The following is a 23,989-nucleotide window of genomic DNA, read 5'->3' on the forward strand; positions in this document are numbered from 1 at the left end:
GGCACTGTAATCTCATCAGGCTTCCCTCTGGACCCACTGGGTGGCTGGGCAATGAAATGGCAGATGAAATTCAATGTTGATAAATGCAAAGAAATGCATATTGTAAAACATAACCCTAACTATACATATAAAATGATGGGGTCTAAATTAGGTGTTACCACTTAAGAAAGAGATCTTGGAGTCCTTGTGGATAGTTCTCTGAAAACATCCACTCAGTGTGGAACAGCAGTCAGAAAAGTGAATAGAATGTTGGGAATCATTAGGAAAGGAATAGATAATAAGACAGAAAATATCATATTGATATTTTATATATATCAAAATATCTCTATATAAATCCATGGTACACATATCTCAAAAAAGATATATTAGAATTGGAAAAGGTCCAGAAAAGGGCAATAAAAATGATTAGGGGTATGGAACAGCTTCCATATGAGGACATTAATAAAACTGGCATGGGTGGCGTGTGAACTGCCAGCTGGTCCTATTGGGATCCAGGAACTGCCAGCTGGTGGGAGGCTAACCCCCAGCCCTGCCCCTTCTGCCTGAGGTTATGCCCCTTCCACCCCCCGGCAGCCACCGGCCTAGTCCCGCAGCTAGCCCCCCAGCCCCAAAAGAGCGCCAGGAGGGCAGGCAGCACGTGGCCCCAGCCTGGAGCACAGGAGGGCAGGCAGCGCGCAGCCCCAGACTCTCCAGCATCAAGAAGGCAGGCAGTTCACGGCCCCAGCCTCCCCAACACCGGGAAGGTATGCAGCCCAACCCCCACAGTCCTGGAATGCAGGAGGGAGGGTGGCACATGGTCCCAGCCTTCCCAGCCCTGGAGCACAGGTGGTGCATGGCCCCAGCCCTGGAGCACCAGGAAGGTGGGTGGTACACGGCCCCAACCTCCCCAGCCCTTGCCAGAGCAATGGGATCTGGAGCTGGAGGACCAGAGCCACACACGGGGAGCAGTCATGGCAGGGGGTGGAGCCATGCCTGGCTGTTTGAGGAGACAGAGCCTCCCCCAGCCTATGCGACCCACCGCTCATGAAGACTGGGACTTTTCAGCTTGGAAAAGAGACAACTAAGGGGGGTTATGATAGAGGTCTATAAAATCATGACTGATATGGAGAAAGTAAATAAGGAAGTGTTATTTACTCCTTCTCATAACAGAAGAACTAGGGGTCACCAAATTAAATTAATAGGCAGCAATTTTAAAACAAACAAAAGGAAGTATTTTTTCACACAGTGCAGCGTCAACCTGTGGAACTCTTTGCCAGAGGATGTTGTGAAGGCCAAGACTATAACAGGATTCAAAAAAGAACAAGATAAATTACTGGAGGATAGGTCCATCAAGGGCTATTAGCCAGGATGGGCAGTCCCCAGCTTGTTTGCCAGAAGCTTGAAATGGGTGACAAGGGATGGATCACTTGATGATTACCTGTTCTGTTCATTCCCTCTGGGGCACCCGGCATTGGCCACTATCGATAGACAGGATACTGGGCTAGATGGACCACTGGTCTGACCCTGTCTGGCTGGTCTTATGACTATAAGGAGCCCAGCAGACTGTCACCTATACATGTAATAATAACAGCGTTTACTCCACTTTTCTACACGCTCATCAGCCCAGAATCTCTAGTCCCCACCCCCAGGCCTCTGGAGCATCCTGCTGTCCAGGAGGGCTCTGGAGTGGGTTGGGTGCACACCAACAGCAGGGCACCCACCGTGCTGTGGATGGCTGGGTCCCCAAGACCTGGGGATCCTGGGCGCTTGCCTAGGCAATTGCCCCGTGCGCTGCACTTCCTCGGTTTACGAAGATCATTACCGTCCCCCCGCTCTCTCAACCCCAAGAAAAACGCCCCCGCTCCGCGGGCCACTCATGCAGGCCTTATCTCCTCACAGCTCGGAGAGGGGCGGTGCCTGCTGTGCTGGACGCGCCCCATATGCTAATGTCCGCTGAATCACGCTCAGCTGTGGCCGATGCGCCGGGAGGAAGCGAAGTAGGGAGTGGACTAAACCATCTGCGCACGGAAGAAGGGCAGGATGATATTCAGATCCCCCCTCACGCCGCTTGGAGACGGACAGATGGGACCCTGTTTGGTTTGTAACGGGGGATGATGTGCTTGACGGTGTTGTAGGCTGGGGAATGGCGTTTGCATGTTCATGAGTGAGGCGTGAAACCCACCTGGCTGTGAGTGGTCCGACCCCCGAGCGGCGGGGGAAGGAGGGAACTCCGGCGGGCGGGTCATGTGACCTGTCGGCGACCGCCATTTTGTCCTGCGGAGGTTGGGTATTTAGAGCGCAGCGTCTGCAGACAGCGCATATCAGTAAGGACCCAGCCGAGCGCCCGCGCTGCCACTGCTGTCCCCCGTAGATCGGCTTGCGCCCCAACCCCGTCCCAGCGCGGTCTCCGCCGTTTTGTCGCTGAGCACTGCCTCAGGAGGAGCCGGAGCCCCGAGGCAGAAGGAGACCGTCCGCTCCCCGCAGCGCGCAAGTACCGACCGCGGCCCAGCACCGCCCAGCCATGTCCGAGGGCAGCGCTCCCGAGTACGCCTCCTTCTTCGCAGTGATGGGCGCCTCCGCCGCCATGGTCTTCAGTGGTGAGACACCCGGCTCCTTCCCGAGCCCTCGGCGGTCCGGGGGCGATGGTTGCTTTCCTTCGCCGGGGAGCGTGATGCCCGCGGTGCCTGCGCTCTTACCTGGGGGGAGTGGGGGGCTCTTTCCGGCCCTCGGGCGGGGGCGCAGGCTCTGTTAATCCCGCGATGGGCTGTGGGGGAGGCTCGCGTTCCCGGGACCGGGGGAGTGATAGCTGCTGGACGGGGGGTGCTGGCAGAGGGCTTGCTGTTTGGCAGTGCTTTGGGGCTGGAGGGGGGACTCGCCCCAGGCTGGGGCTCCTTGGCCGCGCTCTGCGACCGCCTAGGGGCAGCGCCGCCCGCCGGGGAGCTGACACTTGGGATGTCCGGGGAGGCAGGAGCGGCTCCACCGCAAGGCAGCCAGGACGCCGCTCCCCGGGTATGGGGGTGGCCCGTACACTGGGCTTTCGGGATGTTACTGCGGGGGCGGACCCTGCCGAGCCTGCAGTTCCCGTGGCTTGCTGCAGCTCCCCCCTTGTCGAAGCTGTTCGCTTTCTCCGCCTCCTGCCGCCATCCTGCCCAGCTGCTCCATCCGGGCTACAGTGGGCGCTCGGAAGGTTCCGGAGGGAGGGGCCTCCAGGGCGAGACGCTGAGGTTCTGAGGCTGACGTCACTGGGGAGACTCTCAGCTGGTGGAGGAGCCCCCGGCTGATCACGTGACTGCAGGGAGGGTGTGGGGGCTGGTAAGGAAGAACTGTGCTTTGCAAAGAGCCTAATGCGGATGGGCTGAGCCAGCTAGGGCGCTTGGTGCAGGTGCTCTCCCAAGAGGGCCTTTCCTAGCAAATGTGTTGTAAGGACAGTGCTGCTATGAATGGGGAAGGGGGCTGTTTCCATATGGCTGAATAGGTGTCCACCTTTCTGACTAATGGAAGCCTTGCAAAGAGGGGGCATGTAAGTGGCTGATCTACAATAGCTGGCCGTCTCAATTCAGGAGACCAGGGCAAATATTTACTACTTACTGTAAATCTGACTAATGAGCTAACCCACTGGATGCCAAGAAAAGAGGACCATTTTGAGTGAGTTTCTGACTTAGTGAGTGATCCCAGAGCTGTTAGTGGGTACAGGGTCAATTGTAGATGCCCATATGACTACTAGTAATTGTTGTCTCAGGCTTATGAAGCTATGGTTAGCTTTAACAAGTAACTAAATTCCATCCAACCTAAAGATCACTTTTGGATATGGATTAACTTTGGCTGTTAGTACTTGACAGACTAAACTTTGACAAATTCTGAATGTCAGTGTAAATGTAAACCTTGGTTAACCAACAAGTTCTTCTGAGGTATGTGGTCTTTAGTCCTAATGAATTCGATTTGTTAATCATGGCATTAAGTAAATCTGTCACACTGTGACCTTCTAGGAACTCTCTTCATTTTGTAGAATAAAAAGCTAGATGAAACCTTCTTTTAGATTTTCCCATATCTGAAGTGAAAGAAGCCACACTGGTCACCTGCAGCCACTGAACTCAAAGCAGTGAATCTTTCACATGTTTGTACAATCACCCAGTCACATTGTACTCTATACACAGAGGATTACATTGGTGCAATACTGTCTTGTATTTGAAAAGTCCAGATTTAGTTCTGTTAAGTACAACTGTAAATATGGCAAAGGCCACTGACCAAATAGTATGTAAACCATCGCATTACCTACTTCAACTTTTCCCAGCTATGACCAGCCATTTTTTTACTCCAGTGTCTGACGCTTACAATAGACATAAGTCATCCTTGCTTAGTTCAAAATATATGTAGATATTCCTTAAGTAGGCAGCTGAATTAACCTCTTTTAAAATGAAGATCATTACACAAGCAGAAACTAGTAAGCCTCTCTATACTTCCATTTGTAGATGGGAGATAACCTAATCCTTCCAAGCATAATTTTTTTGTTAAATGTTAATAAACATAGAATCATAGAATATCCGGGTTGGAAGGGACCTCAGGAGGTCATCTAGTCCAACCCCCTGCTCAAAGCTGGACCAATCTCCAATTTTTGCCCCAGATCCCTAAATGGCCCCCTCAAGGATTGAACTCACAACCCTGGGTTTAGTGGGCCAATGCTCAAACCACTGAGCTATCCCTCCCCGCCAACATCAATTTCACTGGGTACACAAATGCCTAAGTTTCAATCCATGGAATTTTGTCGAAAGTGAGATGCTGCTTGACAACTTACCGCTTCAATTTAAGGATATTGACTGTGTATATTTTGACACATGATGACAATTTGTTAATGGTTCCAAAGCTTTAACTTTTGAATTTCATGTGCTGCCATTTAATTCTGACGCCCCAACTTTGTACAACTGAATTTAAATTTAATCAATAAAAAATGCTTAAGTATCTGTTACAGCTCTTCTGCAATGTACACTGAGCAACTCATTCCTTATTTGGTCACCAACACTACAACATGATCTGGATGCTAAACACCTAGGTCTCTGCTGTACCAGTAGGCTTGTGGAAGATTAGCCTTGCTGGATGGGAGAACTTTTGGTATGAAGTAGTCCAAAATGTGTCAGACCTACACTTGCAAGCAGTAGACAGAAAAATCCGTATTAATTCATTGGTGGTGTCCTTTTTGAGTGCTCATGGGTATAATTACCTCCCCTGAATTAAGGAGAAGACTTCTTTTAGTTTCCCCTGTTGGCTACTTTCATGGGCTTCTGCACACAGATGTTATCCTCTGCAGTAGAGTGTTATGATGCAGATCAGTGGTCACCAACTAGTCGATCACACTCTCCAGCAGCACAGTGGGGCTGCCGCTAAGACCGGCTCCTTGCCTGCCCTGGCCCCATGCCGCTCCTAGAAGTGGCCAGCGTGGCCTTGGGGAGGTGATGGGGGCAGGGGTCTCCCTCTGCGCACTGCCCCTCTCTGCGATCACCGACCCCGCAGCTCCTATTGGCCAGGAATGGGGCACTGTGCCCAATGGGAGCTGTGGGGTTGGTGCTTGCGGAGAGGGGCAGTGTGCGGAGCCATGTGCTGCCCCACCTTCCCAGGACTGCAGTGGCACATTGGCCCCTTCTGGGAGCGGCGTGGGGCTGGGGTAGGCAGGGAGCCTGCCTTAACAGCAGCCACACTACATCACTGACCAGGAGCTGCAGGAGGTAAGTGCTGCCCTCCCAGAGCCAGCTCCTTGCCCCCTCCTGCACCCAAACTCCCTCCCAGAGCTTGCACCCCTCATCTCTGCCCCGTGCTCACTCCAGAGTCCTTGACACACTGCAAACCCCTCAGATCCAGCCCAGAGCCCACACCCCCCCCTATCCAAGCCCAGTGTGGGTGGGGGAAAGTGAGTGGGGTGGGGAAAGGGTGGGGTAGATCCTGGGTTGCCCTTAAATTCAAAAAGTGATCTTGGGTGTAAAGGTTGGAGACCACTGATGTAGATGGTTGGCATTGCTCTTCAGTCTTTCCTGAGAAAGTGTTGGAGCACAGACTTAGGTTGCTTGCTGCGGGGCAGGGTAGGCCAGTGGGTCATCTCCAAATCTTGAACACTGTTGTCTGGCTTGGCAGTGACAGTCATGTCAAGCCAGTGTACTGCAATCTTGGGTATAGAGAAACAAGTCTGCACACAGTCAGTCAGACTCCTGCATAATGTAGCTCTAGATGGCTGTCTAACCCTCATCTGCCAGAGGATGGCTTATAAGTCTGGAGGAGGAAAATGATGGGCATGTGATCTTTCCTTGGGAAAGAAGCTGAAGTGGGGTGAAGAGGATGTCACAGAATTTGAATAAACAGAAGGTGGTGGTCTTAACAGCTTGGTAGCCAAACCCAGTCAAGCTTTCTGCTCCATTTCAAAACCCAATGACACATCTCTTTAAACCATTGACACCCATTTTGGAAGAGTACATGGTTCTGTTGAGTTGGAAGGCATTGAGCCCCAAAACTACTCAGAACTGCTCCTATGCTGCTGAAGTGCTTCAGTGGTGGAAGGCTTTGTTCTGTGTCTCTAGTAAATCCACCCCCTCAAGCGGTGGTACAGTAGAGCCTCAGTTACAAACTGACCTGTCAAGGACACACCTCATTTGGAACCTGACACATGCAATCAGACAGCAGCAGAGGCCCCTAGCTCCACTGTGTGTGGGGGAGGGGGGACATGCATGCAGCTGTTTGCATGCATGTGCAGCCCCTGACCCTGTTCCCTGGCTGAAGCACTGGAGGGGGGGCAAGCCCCAGACCCCAGCTCCCCAGTGGGAGCTCGAGGGCTAGAATAAAACAGCTGGTGGGGCCATATTCGGCCCCCAGGCCATAGTTTGCCCACCCCTGCTCTAATTGCTCTTCCGTTCACTAGATATGCCTCAACACCCTTCAAGTAACTTGTTAATACCTAATGTTAGTATTCTGAATGTTAGATACCTACTGCAGGAAGATGATATTGTGGCATTGAGCTGTTCACTTTTACATAATCATTGGGTCTTGAAACCTGTTCCTGATGTATGAGCATATACAGCTGAAGTGAGGGAGAGTACTAGGCACTATCTGGCTGTGAACTAGTCCTGTCAACAGATTAAAGGGATTACTTGCTTTGAAGACTAGTAATATTTTTATTACATCTGACCAAGCTTTTATATGAATGAGTCCTAAAGCTAGCTAACTAATACTACTGTTAGAAGTTTACCAATCTCTTAAGGGAACGATCCTAAACTAGGCTCTGGAAACCTGCAGTCATTTATACAGACTTATAATAGATTTGTCACTAATTCAAAGTGACTTTTCTAGTTCCATATTTGCTTCTGAACTGCTGGGTTATCAACTGAGTCTTGCTGACATTGCTGTCAATTCAGGGTAAACTAAATGAGGCAATATCTTGTTCATATGTGATCTGTTACTGAATATGCAGACTTAAATGTAGCATTAAAATCTGCAATGTCATGTAGCACTTTTAACTGGTATGTAGCACCACAGTATGTTCCAATGCTTCTTGCCTAAGTGTTAATTGTTTAAAAATAAACTGATTTTAGAGGCGAGAAGCTACCGACTCTCTGGGGAGGGAGGCAGTGGCTTTAAGACTGCATAAAGAACATCTGAGCTCGGTGTCAATTAATGCAGTAGACTTGATATGTTACACAACTCTCTAAGTCATACATTTCTAACTCAAATAAGTCTTGTGTACTGTTTCTTCTGAGGCTTGTATTTCAGAGACTTCTGTCTTTTAGCAAACCTGTTCAAGGCTTGTTCTGTCCTGGTGGGCTTGATGTGGAAACAATATTGCATATAGTCTTTTTGTTTTGGGTTTGAACACTGACTTTTGATTATAGTAAATAGCTAGCAGAGCTTGTTTTGGTCAGCTATAACTGTGGTGGCCACTAGCAGCATCTGACAGGCTTCTGTGACCTTCATGTATTTGGATATCTTCAGACTGCTTACTCAGCAGTCAGACCTAAATCATTTCTTGTGGTTTAAATGGAGGAAGGAAGCTATTTCCAGTGAGTAAAATGTGTGGGTGGCTAAATGTCAGGTGCTGTTGAGTGGTCAAATTTTATATAATCCTTTCCATGTTCTAACTCCTACAGCACATCCTTACATCAGAAAAGGAAATAGAGGCATGGTATCAAGACCAAGTGGTCTGCTTCTGCATTTTCATCAGTGGAGACTTCACAATGGAGGGTTGCTGTGTTAAGGGTTATTGGGAGTCTCAAACACTTTCAACCCTGATAATCATTTATAGCCATAATCCTATATGAAGTTTCACTTAATCTCTTGAATTTGTCCTAGAAAGAGGATCATGCTTTTGCTAGACTGCAAGCAGATGGAAGATTTCTGATGGAGGAAATACTACTTTAGTATCTCAGAAATAGCAGGTGGCTAGTCTTGTGCACATTAGTTCCTTTTTATCATTGCTGCAAAACTTATATCAAACAAGGGCCCATTTACAGAATTTCTCTGCCTGATGGGTTTTCACTACTGTCAATTCACAGCACCTATGGACTGCCTTGGAATTTTTTCATCACACTTGATAGGTAAATTTCAATGAATCTGCCTGGCTAGGTTTTTATTTTTCCTGGCTCACATTAGAACTTACCTTTAGTTAGTATTACCCACCAACACAGAATCCTAGAAATGTAGGGCTGAAAGAGACCTCAAGAGGTCATTTAGTTCAGTCCCCTGCACTGAAGTATGACCAAGTAAAGCTAGAGCATCCCCAACAGTTTGTCTAACCATCTGGTTAAAAACCTCCAATGATAAGGATTCCACAACTGTCCTTGTAATTAGAAAGTTTTTTCCTAATATTTAACCAAAATCTCCCTTGTTGCAGACTAAGCTAATTACTACTTCTACCTTCAGTGGACACAGGGAACAATTTATCACTATCCTCTTTGACATCAATTAACATATTGGAAGACTTATCTGATCATTATTCCCCCCCCCCCCCCCCCCCCCCAAGTTTTCTTGAGACAAAACATACCTAGTTTTTAAGCTTCCCTCACAGATTAGGGTTTTTTCTAAATCTTCTCTAATTTTTGTAGTTCTTCTCTGGGATGTCTCCAGTTTGCCATGCTTCAAGAAAAATGTGGACACCTGGAACTGGACACACTATTCTAGCTGAGGCCTTTGTAGTGATCAGTAGAACAGGACAGTTACTTTCCATGTCTTAATATGTCACTCTGGTTAATAAATCCTAGAATGATATAGCCTCTTACACAAGTGCATCACATTGTTGATCACAAGTTGAATGAGTCCACCATAAACCCCAGATCTGGTTCTGCAGTATTTCATGCTACCCAGTTATCCCCCATTTTGTATTTGTGCATTTATTTTTTTCTTTGCCACTTGCTTTTATTGAATTTCATCTTGTTGATTTCAGTCTGATTCTCTGACTTGTCAAGGTCACTTTGAATTCTAATTTTATTCCCCAAAGTGATGATAACCTCTCCAAGCTCAGTGTCCTCTTCAGATTTTTATAAGCATGCTCTCCATTCCATTATCCAAGTCATTAATGACAATATTGAATATACTGGATCCAAGACAGACCTCTGCAGGACTGCACTTGGTATACCCCCCCTGTTATATATCAATAGTTTGCTATCATTTGAGTATGGTTTTGCAACTTCCCTATAGTAACTTCATCTTTCTAGACTATACTTCCCTAGTTACATTGAGACTGTCATGAGGGACTGTGAAAGCTTTAATAAAATCAGTATCACATCTACAGCTTCCCTATCCACTGCCTTCTAGTACCCTGTCAAAGGAAATCAGGGTGGCTTGGCATGACTGTTCTTGACTTGATCATGTTGCTTAATACTTTTAGTTACTTACAAACCTATTTGTTGATAAGATAAATATCCTTACTATAGAATAGGGCCGCCTACCTAATATTTAGCATATCTAAGAATGGTGCAGCTCTCTGAGAGTAAAGAACTATTGGGTACCTGCCTGGTATCTCCTGAAATACTTCTGTACAGAAGCTTGTAAAATCCTCCAGGAGCACATCCTTTGTTGGCAGAACTGTCATTAGGATAACTCAGCTATATATACTCAGTTGCTGGAAAGAGTTCCATGTGCATAGCATAGTACAAACCCTTATTACCAAACATTACTTAAGCACTCTAGATGCAGACCCAAGATGACTTGTCTGCTGCTCTAAATCTCTTGAACTGGCAAAGTATGCTTCAAAATCTTAGGGCCCTTTGTCTAATTCAGTGCCAGGGAATGTGACTAGAATGTGTAATCAAAAATATTAAACCTACTTGATCCCTGGCAATTAGCCATATTCCTGACATCCTGCAAGATCACAACTAGTCTTGCTTTAACACTTACTGAAGTCAGTCAGAGAACAACTTGGCATTGTGTGGTAAGCCACTAGCTTATGTCCTGGCTTTGGAACAGAACTGCTGCTGTCTTGTTCATTATCCACTCCATTTAGTGGAGAGGATAATGGCAACAGCTAGAGCAAGGCAAGGATATGCCCAAGCACTTTTCTGTAGGACTGTATCTGGCACATGCTTGCTTAAATCACAGATGGGGAGAAGTATCTACAGGATAGCTGCATAGTAAAGACCCCAGTAACTTTATCCTAAGAACAAACATCTTAGAAATAGCAGAAGAAATACTGAATAGAGGAGTGTATGAGGGTGGAGGTTTGCTTAGTGGGTGGTAAGTGAGGACCTCTCCCACGCTATTGCTCGCACATCATGCTTGACCTGATAGTCTTTGACTGCCTTTAAACAAACTGAGTGCTCACTGTGACTTCAGTGACAAACTTGCAGCCTTACTTCTAACTCATGTCACAGATTCCATGACTCTGACTTCTGCACTGGCCACTGCTGGGGCAGTCTTGGGCCCCCTCATGTGCCACCTCCCCCCCCCCCGCCACTAGCATCAGAGTTTGAGTGTAGGAGGGGCCGGGGATTGGGTTACAGGATGGGATGAGGCAGGCTCTGGGTGATGCTTACCTGGGGGACTCCCTGGAAGCAACAACAATGACATCCCCCTCACTCAGCTGCTGGGTGGAGGCATGGCCAGGCTGCTCAGCACACTGCCTTTGTCTGGGGCACTGCCCCACAGCTCCCATTGGCCAAGAACTGCAGCCAATGGGAGCTGCAGGGGCAGTGCCTGCGGGCAGAGGTAATCTATTGCACAGAGCTGCCTGGCCACACCTCTGTCTAGGAGCTGAGTGAGGGGGAGCCCACCACTCCTGGGGAGCCCCTCGGGTAAGCACCGCCAGAGACTGCCTCTCCCCCCTCCCACACCCAAACTCTGCTGCTGTGGGGGGGATGGGTGCAGCACAGGGCCAGGTAGGGAGCCTGCCAGCCCCACCAACTCCCCCCAGCACCAGCGGGGACCCTAGGCTATGCACTGCCACCCACACACCCCAGCACCAGCAGGGATCCCAGGCCATGCACTGCTGCCAGCACCTGCAGGGCCCCCAGGCAGCCCCCAAGTCACAGATGTTTTTAGTAAAAGTTACAGACTGATATGGGGCCATGAATTTTTGTTTACTGCCCGTGACCTGTCCATGACTCTTACTAAAAATACCTGTGACTAAAATGTAGCCTTAGTTAGTTAGAAATAACATGGCTGCTTCTTCCTCAGTACTTCAAGGGAGAACTAGTATGTTGTACTCATACTACATTTGAGAAACTTTTTTAAGTAAATGCAGTGATCTGATTTCCCTTGTCTTCACTTGTAAGACTTACCTACTTACAGGCAGATTACATACTGTCCTAAGCATTCAGGCATTTGGCTGCCAAATCCTTTCCTAGACCCACTTATGATGTAAAACAATCCAAATCTGAAGTGGGATCCCTTCCCTCTAAGTCTCAATATGTAAACTGTAATCCAAGTTTGCCTCAGTTGAGTTCCATATGTAGCTTTCATTCCAGAGTCCTGATGAAAACCCTTCATCGAAGAACATAAGCATGCGCTTGCCTTCCAACAAGCTATTTTGGAGGAAATCTTAATTAGCACTGCTCTTGCAAACACTCAAGATTTCTTTAGAATGTGTAAAGAAATGAGGATTTCTTCTAGTCTGATTAAATGAGGAACTTGAGACTTGATGACTAGTGGTGGGCAGAAGTAAACTGTGTAGTATCATAATTAGATATTAATGTAGCCAAGTCTGATCACATGTTTATACGCTAGCAACTCAACTTGCATCCATATTCTGTCCAGGAGAGTAGTCACTAAGCCTGACTGAAGAGAGAAACTGCAGCTTTGAGAATGATGGTATTGCTACTATAGCTCTGCAGCGTTTGTAGCCTATTTACCCATTAACCTGGACTTCAGCTTTTAAATAAGATCATTTAATATAAAACTTCTCAATGGCTGCCTGCCATGGAATTGCTCTTCCGTTCACCTCAAACTTGGAGCATTTTGGGGTCAGAGTCCTGAAATCTTGAAAGTGAAGTCTCTTTAGATATCTTTACCTAAAACTCTCAAAATTGTTGCTTAATTGAACAAGTGAGTAGAATGTGTTTGGGATGGCTGGTCTGGCTATGTAATTGGAATTTGTGGTGACTGGCTCCTAATCTTCAAAGTCTGAGCATCCTTGCTGAACTTCAGGGTGTTCAGTCTCTTATGCTTCCAGGTGGTCTGTACTGACTACTTCTCACACTACAAAATTGAACCTCTTCCACAGATCAATAGAGGCTACCTGTATAAATTCACTGAAGTCTTCAGCAGAACAGGTGAAAAGACTCAAGTCTCAGGCTAGATTAAAACTTCATGTGGCATTAACACAGGATGCAGCTAACATTATAGTGACCTAACTTGCGCAGTTGGTGAAGAATCAGATGTCTTCTGATCGTTTAACAGAACTGCAAAGTTCTGCAATTCAAACTTAAACTAGTTAAGGTTGTTTGTACAACCTTAATGCAGAGATAATCGTTCCACTTCATACTGCTTATGCTTTCACTATGGTCTTGCTGTGAATACTTGTTCAAGTCAGTGGCCATCTGCAGTCTGTGATCCTCAGCTGACTACCTAGCTGAATATCTCATCCACCCAAAAGTATACAGCACTTGTAATAGCCACAGTGAGATCCCTTAATCACTCGAAATTGTTTTTAAATATTGGATTAATCTTGTCTGTGAAATTAAGCCAGGACTTTCCTGGCTATAAATATGGATTCAGACTTAAGGTTTCTTGCAAAGAAACCTTACTATCAGCCCTTGTTACACATCAAGGGCTTAAACAGACTGAAAAAGATCTAAGTGCAACTTTCCCTGGTGTTGAAGATAGAGGGATGTTTGTGTGATCTTAAGTGGCAATGGATCAGAAGTTTTTGAGAAGTTTTCTTTTCTTAACTAGTCACTGAAGTTGTAAAGTCGGACTAAAAATACCTTCCTCCTCCACCCCACCCCCAATTGCTGGAATCATTCCAAGTTGTTGACTTGAATTTGTGAAATCATCTTCCAGTGTAGCCAGGACCTGAATTTCTAATATCAAACTCAAGAATAGCCTTCTTGCATATTCATCATTAAGGCAATCTGGCCCTAGGCCTGCTACAGCATGGCACAGAGATAGGGTAAGGCTGTCTCATGGGATAGCCATGCCCATTTTGGAGTGGCAGAGGATCCTTCCAAAGATGCAAGGACAGTAGTATGGGACCACTTTTCATCAGGAGCAGCAAAGATGGCAACAGGGCATCCCTCACCAGAAGTGGGGGTAGCAGCAGGGGTGTCCCAAATAGCTCCTCTAGAGCTAGGGTGTTGAGGTGAGCTGGACCTTCTGCACTCCAGCTGCCACACAGTCCTGCCAGGATGGCACTGGCAGGGACAGAGATTCCTATCCATCTCAATGGAAAGGAAGTACTCGTCTCCCCCACTCCTTCAGTGCTATCATCTCCATCAATCTGCAGACCTCTGCAAACACTGCTGCATCAATTAAGTCTCACTGCAAAGATTGGAAGGCTATTAAATGAAAGCTAAAATTTTGAGATTTGCATGACTTCATGGCCATGCCTAGGGCCCTAGATTTTGAGTCTCTCTAATCTTTACCCTAACATCTTTCTACTTCTCAGTATTCCTCTGACTAGTGTCCACATTGTGGATAATGCAGTGTGGCTTTGTTACTTTAGAACCCTGGGTTTGCCCAACCCTTCCCTGAAGTCTTAGCCCTGTAAAAAGTCTGCAGCAACAGATGAGTTAGCTATGAGAACTGAACTAAGCAGTTGACAAAGTTGTTTTGCAAAACTAGCTTCCAGGAGAAAAACATTGCCAAACTGATCAAATATGGAAATGTTCTAAATAGATCCTCAGACTTGTAGGACCAGAAAGGGCATATTTGGCTGTCCACTGTGAATTCTTCCTCCCTCCCAGAAGCTACAGTACTGCTTTCCTGCAGAAGATGCAAAAAGTCTAATCAGTCTGGCCTGGAGAAACACTGCTTTCCTCCCCCCCCATGTGATCTTCTACTTAACACTGTTTGAAAGATTTTTGTCTTTATAACTTTTTATATAGTTCTTGCTTCCCCTATTTTGTGCACTTACCATACAGCAATAGGAGAAACTCCTTTCTGTTTCAGGAAGAGTTCATACTTTAATCTCCTGGGAAGACTGGAGGAGGAAGGTCTAGAAAAAGGAACTAGAAAACTGACCGTTCCTCTAAACCTAATCCTAGTCATGAACCTAGAAGTGAAAGTAATTACTGTAAACTGTACCTTGTCTGACAGGCACAACACTCTGGGGTTGCAAACAGCTGCAGGAAACAGTTATCTGATTATTTTAAAATACAGACTTTCTCTCTAATGGCTCTTACCTCCAGACCAAGCAGTGAAATACCTAGTGTAGGTAGAAGTTATTCCATCTCAAATGGGTAGGAGGGGAAAAACTTCAATATTGCATCTCACCATAGGCACAGACTCCATGGGTGCTCTGGGGCTGGAGCACCCACAGGGAAAAAATGAAGGGTGCTGTGCACCCACTGGCAGGCCCCACAGATCAGCACCTCCCCCTCTAGCTCCACGCCTGCCTGCCTGCCATGATCAGCTGTTTTGTGGCATGCAGGAGGCTCGGGGGGTGGAGCAGGGACGTGGAGGGGGCGGGAAGAAGTGTGGGCAGAGCCTGGGGTAGAGCCAGGGGTTACGCACCCTCCAGCACATTGGAAAGTCAGTGCCTGTGCATCTCACCTCTAAAATATCTTTGCTACCAGTTGACTCTTGGTAGGTCTAGGGCCCCAAATTTCATTATTCTGTCCCAGTGAAGGCCTGGTGGTCAGTCTGCCTGCAAAAAGCACTTTTAAGCAGTTGTAAATCAATGATCTAATCCCCCCTGAAACAGCTGCTGTACACTGAGTGATATTTGGGCAACTTGTGTCCTTCTTGCAAGCCTATGCTTTAATGCAGTGGCAGGTACAGTTTTACTTCTGTAATGTATTACCACTGGCAGTATCTTGTGGTGGGTCTGGTTTACATACTAAATCTGGTCACTTGTGTTCTGTATTCTGGATTAGCTTTGACCCACTCCAGAATCGTTCAAAGACTTGACTGGTTAGACAAACTTTGACTCTGGCTTGCAGTCCAAGCACTTGTTGGCCTCCCCCAAAAAATTAATTGTCCTAGTTGTTTCTGAATCAGTTGAGCTGATGCGGAGTGACTTGGAAGCTGTCCAGGATGTTTCTCTTGCATACAGATTCTTTCAGCATACAGAAAGGTGGACCACTCTGTGACATGATACTCAAATTGTAAAAAAGTGAGACAAAGTAAACTTTGATCACAAATCAGCTAAGAGCTGCCAAACTTCTCCTTTCCAGAATAAGCTGTACTTCCTGCTGGAATTGTGCACTGCATTGCAGAAAACATAATTGGACTTTTACAAGATCAGCACATTCTTAAGCCACACAATGTCTGAGAAACTCAGTGGGAAGTCTAGCTTGCCAGTCAGGTGAGCATATCTACACAACTTTTGTATTCCTTTTCTGCCATCCCATATAAAGGGGTGTTAGGACCGGGTGGAATTCCCCCAAGAGTTCTGAAGGAACTCAAATATGAAACTGCAGAATTACTAACTGGGTTATATAACCTATCACTTAAACCAGCTTCTGTACCAGATGACTGGAGGATAGCTAATACATTGCTGTGTGTTTGTGTTTAAAAAGGCTCCAGAGGCAAGCCTGGCAATTAGACTAGTAAGTCTAACTTTAGTACCAGGGAGACTAGTTGAAACTCTAGTAAGAAACAGAATTATCAGACATATGTGAACACTACATGTTGGAGAGTCAACATGACTTTTGTGAAAGGAAATCATGCCTCAGTCTATTGGAATTCTTTGAGGATCTCTGCAAGCTTTGATCCAGTTGATATAGTACTTAGATTGTCATAAATCCTTTGACAAGATCCCCATCAAACATTCTTAAGCAAAGTAAGCTGTCATGGAATAAGAAGGAAGGGCTCATAGCTCAGTAACTGGTTAAGAGACAGGAAACAAAGGGTAGGAATAAATGGTCCATTTTCACAATGGAGAGCAAAAGAGGGTTGCCCAAGGAGCTGTACTGGGACCTGTACTTTTCAACGTATTCATAGATCTGGATAAGATTAAACAGTGATCTTAAGGGGATAAACAAAGCTTGCAGGTGATACATCTGCTCAATGTGTTAGCTTTGACAGCTACTACAATCCTAGGAACCACTAGGAAAGGGATAGATAAGACAATCATTATGCCTCTATATAAATCCACAGTACACCCACACTGAATAGGGCAACCAGAATGGCATGCTCAAATCTCAAGATATATTAGAATTGCAAAAGGTGCAGAGAAGAGCAACAAATGATTAGGGGTACAGAAGTCTTTTGTACAAGGAGAGATTAAAAAGACTAGAACTGTTCTCCTTAAAAAATTGATTAAGGGGGGAATGATATCTATAATCTCAAATGGTGTGTAGAAAACAAATCAGGGAAACATTTAGCCTTTCACATGATACAAAAATCAGGTCACCCAATGAGGTTAATAAACAGGAGGCTTAAAACAAATGTAAGGAAGTACTTCAACCAATGCACAGTCAACTTGTGGAGCTCATTGCCAGGGGATGTTGTGAAGGCAAAAAATGTAACTAGGTTTTTTTTATAATCCTAAGTCTATGGAGGATGTGTCCATCAGTGGCTATTAGCCAAGATGCTCAGGGACACAACCCTATGCTCTACATGTCTCAACCTCTGGTGCCCAGAAGCTAAGACTAGGGGATGGATCACTTGGTAACTGCCTTGTTCTGTTCACTCTCTCTGAAGCACCTGGCACTGGCCACTGTCCAGATACTGGGGCTAGCTGGACTATTGATCTGATCCAATATCATTGTTCTTATGTTCTCAGTCTCAGCAGAAAGTTGTGCCATCTCCTGAGGCTTGCCAAAATCAGAATCCAGTTTTGAATACACTAAACTAAATACTTGTAGCTTACTACATCCTACCAGTGTAGAATTTTCCTACTACCAACTAAGGGCTGACTAAATCTAAACCCCTTATCTCCACCTAATAACTACAGGAGCAAGAAACTGACTAGTTCATGTCCATATAACTAAAACATGCTTTCCAAAAGCACAACTTCAAACAATAGCATGCTTAAATAATCACATGAGAGGATTCTTTAGTGCTTCTGTGATTACAAGAATATGGCATGTGGGAAACTGATCTTGTTAGCAGGTTGAAACTACAGAAACCTTTGACTCCCTGTCAGTGCTTCTCTTCCTTCTGTTTTCCTGCAAAATAGCTAGGCCAGAGTATCTTCATTGTGGGCAGAATGTATCCTAAAATCATAACACAGCATGGTTCTAGAAATGCCCTCATTTTTAAGGCTCTCAGATTGTATCCTAAGTCAACTAGAAATCTAGTGGTGTAACTATGATTTGAAGTCTGAAGCAAAAACCTATTACAACTATGCCTCGGTGGGGGAAGGTCAGAATTTACATGTCTGTGATAAGTGAAATGGTTACAATATTGCTGACTTCTTAACATTTGTATTTTATGCAAGAAGTGGAAGCTGTCTGGGTCTGTCAGGGACCAACAACCATAGATTCAAAGGCCAGTTAGACTATAGGATAGGGGTGGGCAAACTTTTTGGCTCAAGGGCCACATTGGGGTGAAACTGTGTATGGAGGGCCAGGTAGGGAAGGCTGTGCCTCCCCAAACAGCCTGGTCCCCACTCGCCATCCCCTGACTGGGACCCCACCCCATCCAACCCCCCCTTACCATGCCACTCAGAGCAGCATGTCTGGGAGCCACGCCGGAGCCGGACATGCTGCCCTGCATGAGCGCACAGCCCTGCTGCCCAGAGTACTCCCTGCACAGTGGCATGGCTGCAGGGGAGCAGGGACGGCAGGGGAGGGGCCAGGGGCTAGCCTCCTGAGCCAGGAGCTCAGGGGCTGAGCAGGACAGTCCTGTGGGCCGGATGTGGCCCACAGGCCATAGTTTGCCCACCTCTACTATAGGATCATAATGGTCCCAAGCTTTACAATGCAGGCCATAGAACTTCCCCAAAATTCCTAGAGCATATCTTTTTTTTTTTTTTTTTAGGACAGTATCTAAATCTTGGACTCAATGCCCAGCAAGACTCAAAGTTCATCTTATAGCCTGCCTAGAACAGCCATCTAGAAGTAGCACTTCTAGGAGTATAGATGCTTGCTAAACAGGAACATCAAATGCAGTGATGGGGAATTTGGAAGCAAAAGCTGAACAAGTTCATAATATCTAGTTGCCTGGTGTTTTCCTAACCAGACTTCAGCTTGGTATCCAGCCCTTACAGACTATAGTATCTTCCTGAGTTTGCTGGTAGAAGGCACAAACTTAGTCAGTTGAGATTGCTGGGGCCAATTCCTTTTGGATGTTACATAATTAAACTTGGCATTGTTTAAAGTTATAGGTTATGCCTTACAGACTGTAAAAGTTGGTATGAACCAAATTACTGTAGACTACATGGACTCTTCCAAACTAGTTCTTTAACAATACCACTCCTTTGTCAACATGTCTACCTCAACTTAGCATGATAAATTCAGCCCAAGGCTTCAGCTGACCTTTCTGTAACTTGTAAGAAATTATATTATAAAAAATAAAGTAGAACTTGCTTCTAATGACAAAGATGTAACAAGTTATTGGCCTTCTGGAAGTATTGAACCACTCTCTAAAGCATAGCTGTTGCCTAAACCTGCCTCTACACTGAAGCCTGAAGAATTTCACTAAAGTACCAGCTCTCTAAAAGTAGAAAAGTGCTTTATTTGAAGTCCTTTATTCAGAAGCTCTGTAGTACTGAGATCACAATGTCCTGAGAAGCTCCTAGGTTGGTTTGTCAGAGTCAACAAAAGAAACCATTGAAAGGTGGCTGGCGTGTGGGGAGGCCTAACCCAGAATCATGGATTTACCAAGGCACTAAGTGAATACCAGGACGATGTACCACATTTGCATCTTATTACCCTGTGAGTTATCTTTTTGAATAACTATTCGCACTTAACAGAACAGCAGTAAAAGAACCAACAGCTGTCAGCACCTGACAAGGAAGAGATGTAAGGCAACCTGAATCAGGGAATTTAAATAGTGAACAGTTACTAGACAGCAACTGGTTCTTCTGATTTGTAAACAGCATGGGATTCCTACAAGCCTCTGTACAAATAACCTCCTGTTGTAGACATTTGCTCTATAACTGTTCTGCACTTCAAGAGGAAACCAGGAAAGTAAAAATCCTTACTTCTAAGCAGAACTGTGCTTCAGTTGGCCCAGCCTGTGTAAACACTTGTAGTGGTGTTCTCTGAACATGTGTCTATGGGGCAATGCAGATAATACCCTGACCTGCAGGAGGCTTCCCCTTAGCGGAGAGCCAGATCATCATACTTGGGCAAGTTTTAAAATGGAGTGCAATAGTCTAATATGAATTAGCTAAGTTAACTTTCCTGCAGCTAGATTCGGTGTGAGTTGGATTCTTCAGTTGTATGCACTGTGGAAACACCTGAAGACTATTCCTCTGTAAAGGAGAAATATGATCTGGCAGTCCAAAATCCTGAAGAGGAAGGGTGTCTACAAAGTTTTCAAGCTGTAAAGCTACACCGGATACTTACTTTGTATGCCTCTGGCATTAATCTTAAATGCCTTCCTAGACACACTTAAGCAATTATAATAGATGTGTACCACCCTGTAACTGCTTCCTAATGCCCTTCTACTGAAACCTCATCCAAACCTGTTTAACCATCAGGTTTCAATGACCATACAGTGACTATACTGCTGCTTGGTAATTCAACATCGGCTCAATTGTAGTTGCTGGGAGACTTACTTCACTGTCATTGCTTGGGGTGAAAGCTGGTAGCCTGACTAAATGCATTGTGGAGGAGACATTCAGATTCAAACCTGGGCATGGTGATGTCCTAATTCTAGAGGTGCTAGATTAAACAGTAAATCAAAGGGAACAGAACACCGATGATGCCCATGTTTGTGCCAGTGCCCTGTAACTAGACCATCTTAAATGTAGAAAATAGCAGTTTCCAGATAACACAGCACATTCTTGGGACATCAGGCTAACTAGCCTCCTAGCTTAGCTACAGTGTGTGATGGGTGGAACAGGCTCAACTTGGAAGAAGTTTAATCTTAATGTTACCTTGGGCAAGTCATTCCTACTTCAGCATTCCCCCACCAAATGAGAGATCAGGGAAATATTTGCTGAAGCTGGTGCCAGTTTACCTACTTACTAGCAAAGCCCTATGCTAACTTAATAGGGTACAATAGCCTAGAAAACTATGCTCTCATGAGTGCATATGGTATTGTAGGGATACCATTAATATTGTTTTCCTCTTTTCCAGCCTTGGGAGCTGCTTATGGAACAGCAAAGAGTGGCACAGGTATTGCAGCCATGTCTGTCATGAGGCCTGAACTGATCATGAAGTCAATCATCCCTGTTGTCATGGCTGGTATTATAGCTATCTATGGCCTGGTAGTGGCAGTCCTTATTGCCAACTCCCTTGCACCTGGCATCACACTATTCAAGTAAGTTTTTGCTACACCTGTCAATAGCAGTGTTGGGAGTGTTAACCTGAAACTCTTGACCCTTGTCAAATGACTAGATTTCACTTAAACACTACTGCAGAGAAGCCTCTTATTATGGAGTACTTGGAATCTGTGGTGATAAGGGCAGTAAAGTACTTAGAGCATTCTATAGCTATAGAATAGCTTGTAATCCTGTAACAATCTGGTCCAAAGTTCCGATCCACTTTCTCCTGTCCTATAAGGAACTCAGTGCATCATGCAAAATGGAGAGCTTCAATACATGGTTGTCTAACCTTGCCATTCTGTTTCTCTTCATATATTACTGTAAACTGGCATTTAAAGTTGTCCCACTATGGCCCATAAGCAGTTCAAGAAAGGGGTCATCAGCCAGTGAGAAGAACTTTACAAACAGTCCCTGTTTATGGTACAGCTCCTGATTAAACAAAGACTATTTAAAATCCATACCCCCTACAAGGTGTGCTAACTTAATTAGGCTGGTCAAATACACAGTTTGTGAGCTTTGGTATGCACCAGAGTTACCAGGGAGGTGTTTGTGAATAATTCAACTTACTGCTTATTTCAGAGCATGCCAGCATGTTGGTAAATTAATCCTTTAGCTATGTTAATCTCTCAACAGTTGCCTTTTTGCACCTAGAGCAGTCTGAAATTCAGTCCCTTCCATGCTTCCTGAGACAGGCTGAAACTACCCTAATATGGCAGTAACACCTGTAATTCTGTAACTTCCTAAAAAGTCTGTCCTATTAAGGACCACTAAAATCTGTCTTAATCCTAACTGGGTAACAGAAGCAGAAGGATCTTCAGATACTGAAATTAAGGCAGTCCTTATTGCCAACTCCCTTTCAAGTAGCAACTCTTCTGCCCTAACAAATTTGGAATTTTTTCCAAAACTAAGAGTGCTTAAACAATCTATGCAAGTTAATGAGGGACTGGCACTCCTCAACTGTCCAGTGTGATACTGTTAAACCCCTTGATTCTAGAAATAGGACTACATCACAATGCGGGAGTTACTGTGCAATGCTATCCATCAGCAGTAGCAAGTGAAGTTATGCTCTACCTTTTATTCTTGGGAGGAAGCTGGCACTCCAGGTGTCCGGACAAATGGAATTAGAACCACTTGGAGCAAAAGTTGTAGCTGTGCAGCACAGTATGGCAAACACTTCTATTGGAATAGAACTTAATACCAGAATGACTCCTTACTGTACACATTAATGATTAACTGCCTAGAAAACCTATGCAAAGCTATAGTTGCCAGAGTCTCGAATATTTAATGAACCGTTTGATTCTTACATAGCTTCATGTGCTGCCCGTATTTGGAATTGCTTCCGACTAAATTACTAATGCTCTTTCAGAAGCATGCTTCCTGATAGTATATGGGCTTGATGTCCTGTCAGGGTCTGCAAATGCAGACACCTGAGAACATGAGATTCCCAACTCTGTTCAACATCAGTCTTCCAAGACTACACCCACATGTGTAGTGGGAGATAAAGCTAGGTGTACAGTTGGGAAGTTCCCTGCTGAGATTGAGGGAATATCTGTCCCTTTAGGAGGATGTGATTCCCCCTTCAAAAGTGGTGATGGAAGTGCTGTTTCTACAGAAAAATGGCAGTTACCTTTTTGACCCAGCCCTTGAACTTGAGATCTGTCATTCACCACTAATTGTCTCATCCTTGATCTGCAGGAGCTTCCTTCAACTGGGTGCTGGCTTGAGTGTGGGCCTCAGTGGTCTGGCTGCTGGCTTTGCCATTGGCATTGTGGGTGATGCAGGCGTACGGGGGACAGCACAGCAGCCCAGGTTATTCGTGGGAATGATCCTGATCTTGATCTTCGCTGAAGTCTTGGGTCTCTATGGCCTCATTGTTGCCCTGATCCTTTCCACAAAGTAAACACCACAGAGTATAATGTAAAGAATTAAACAAACAAAATCACAATTAAAACAAAAGCTCCAGAATGAAAATGGTCTCCACAATGTGTACAGTTGTCTTAATTTGGTAGTGGATCTCTTGTAAATGCGCAATGTATGTTAGTGACTTGTCTGTCCTGTGTGTAATTCAATATTAAACTGGATGGGCTGTCCCAAGCCTGCTTCAGGGCTTGGCATGACCTATGTTCAACTTTCCACCCATTTGCCATTAGAGTATGTATAAATAGGAACTAGAAATGTAATTTTTTTCTCTTCACTGGATGTTTATTTATAAAAGACTTGACATGTTCATGCATTATGGAGCAAGAATTTTCAATTTCCCATGCTATATATATTAATCATATATAGGTAGATTATTACACTGTGGGGTTAATTGTAAGTGCAGAGAATTTCTTGGATGTAACTTGATGCTAAAGATTGCTGTCGTGTCCTGGTATTGGAGTGTGAGAATTGTTTGTTTTTACTTATACAGCAAATGTCCAACACTCCCATGTTTCCAGTAGTAAAATTTATGCTCCAGCATCAGTCGTGCACCCAGTGTTGGGTTTTGCAGTTATACAATGTTTCCAAATAAAACTTCCTCCACTACCCTACTGTAGCAGATCTTGTGGTTTATTTTAAATCATGTGAAACAGTGGCTAATAAGTGGTATCGCACTCCACCTCCTAGACACCCCCAGTCCACACTTACATACTCCGTCTGAATCATGGGAGCAGGCAGGATTCCAATACAGTTGAGCATATAGTAATGGAAGAGTTCATACTGCAGTGCATCAAATATAGCCTGTACATGAAAGAAGCAGTATGTCCCCTTACCAAGGATAATGAGCTCTTACCTAAGCCAGAGACCTACTTTACACTGGCTGGGCACTCTGAAAGCACTGGGCTAGAGCAATGCTTCATGCACTCAGTCCTTCCAGCCTGCTGCATATTAAGTCAGAGTTAACAGGATGTTAAGCGTGCTGAAGGCCCAGTTATCACAGTGCTACTGTTAGCTTCATTGGTACTTGGTGCAACTGCAATGGAAAGGGTGCAGGACTAGCAATACTTAACAATTGATGCATCATCC

General features: G+C 45.3%; 1 protein-coding gene across 2 annotated transcripts; it reads left to right on the forward strand.

Moving 5' to 3' along the window:
• The first annotated feature begins 1,935 nt into the window (after nucleotides 1–1,935).
• On the forward strand, nucleotides 1,936–23,514 carry ATP6V0C (ATPase H+ transporting V0 subunit c). Of its 2 annotated transcripts, none has more exons than XM_007054536.4 (3): nucleotides 1,936–2,576; nucleotides 20,796–20,979; nucleotides 22,679–23,514. In XM_007054536.4, the coding sequence occupies exons 1-3, from the start codon at nucleotides 2,501–2,503 to the stop codon at nucleotides 22,881–22,883; spliced, it is 465 nt and encodes a 154-aa protein (XP_007054598.1). In that variant the 5' UTR covers nucleotides 1,936–2,500; the 3' UTR covers nucleotides 22,884–23,514. The 2 variants fall into 2 exon arrangements, with proteins under 2 accessions (XP_007054598.1, XP_043380298.1); XM_043524363.1 differs by lacking the exon at nucleotides 1,936–2,576 and adding an exon at nucleotides 18,536–19,424.
• Nucleotides 23,515–23,989: the final 475 nt, after the last annotated feature.

Source organism: Chelonia mydas, chromosome 10, assembly GCF_015237465.2.
Source record: "Chelonia mydas isolate rCheMyd1 chromosome 10, rCheMyd1.pri.v2, whole genome shotgun sequence".
Classification (NCBI taxonomy): domain Eukaryota; kingdom Metazoa; phylum Chordata; order Testudines; family Cheloniidae; genus Chelonia; species Chelonia mydas.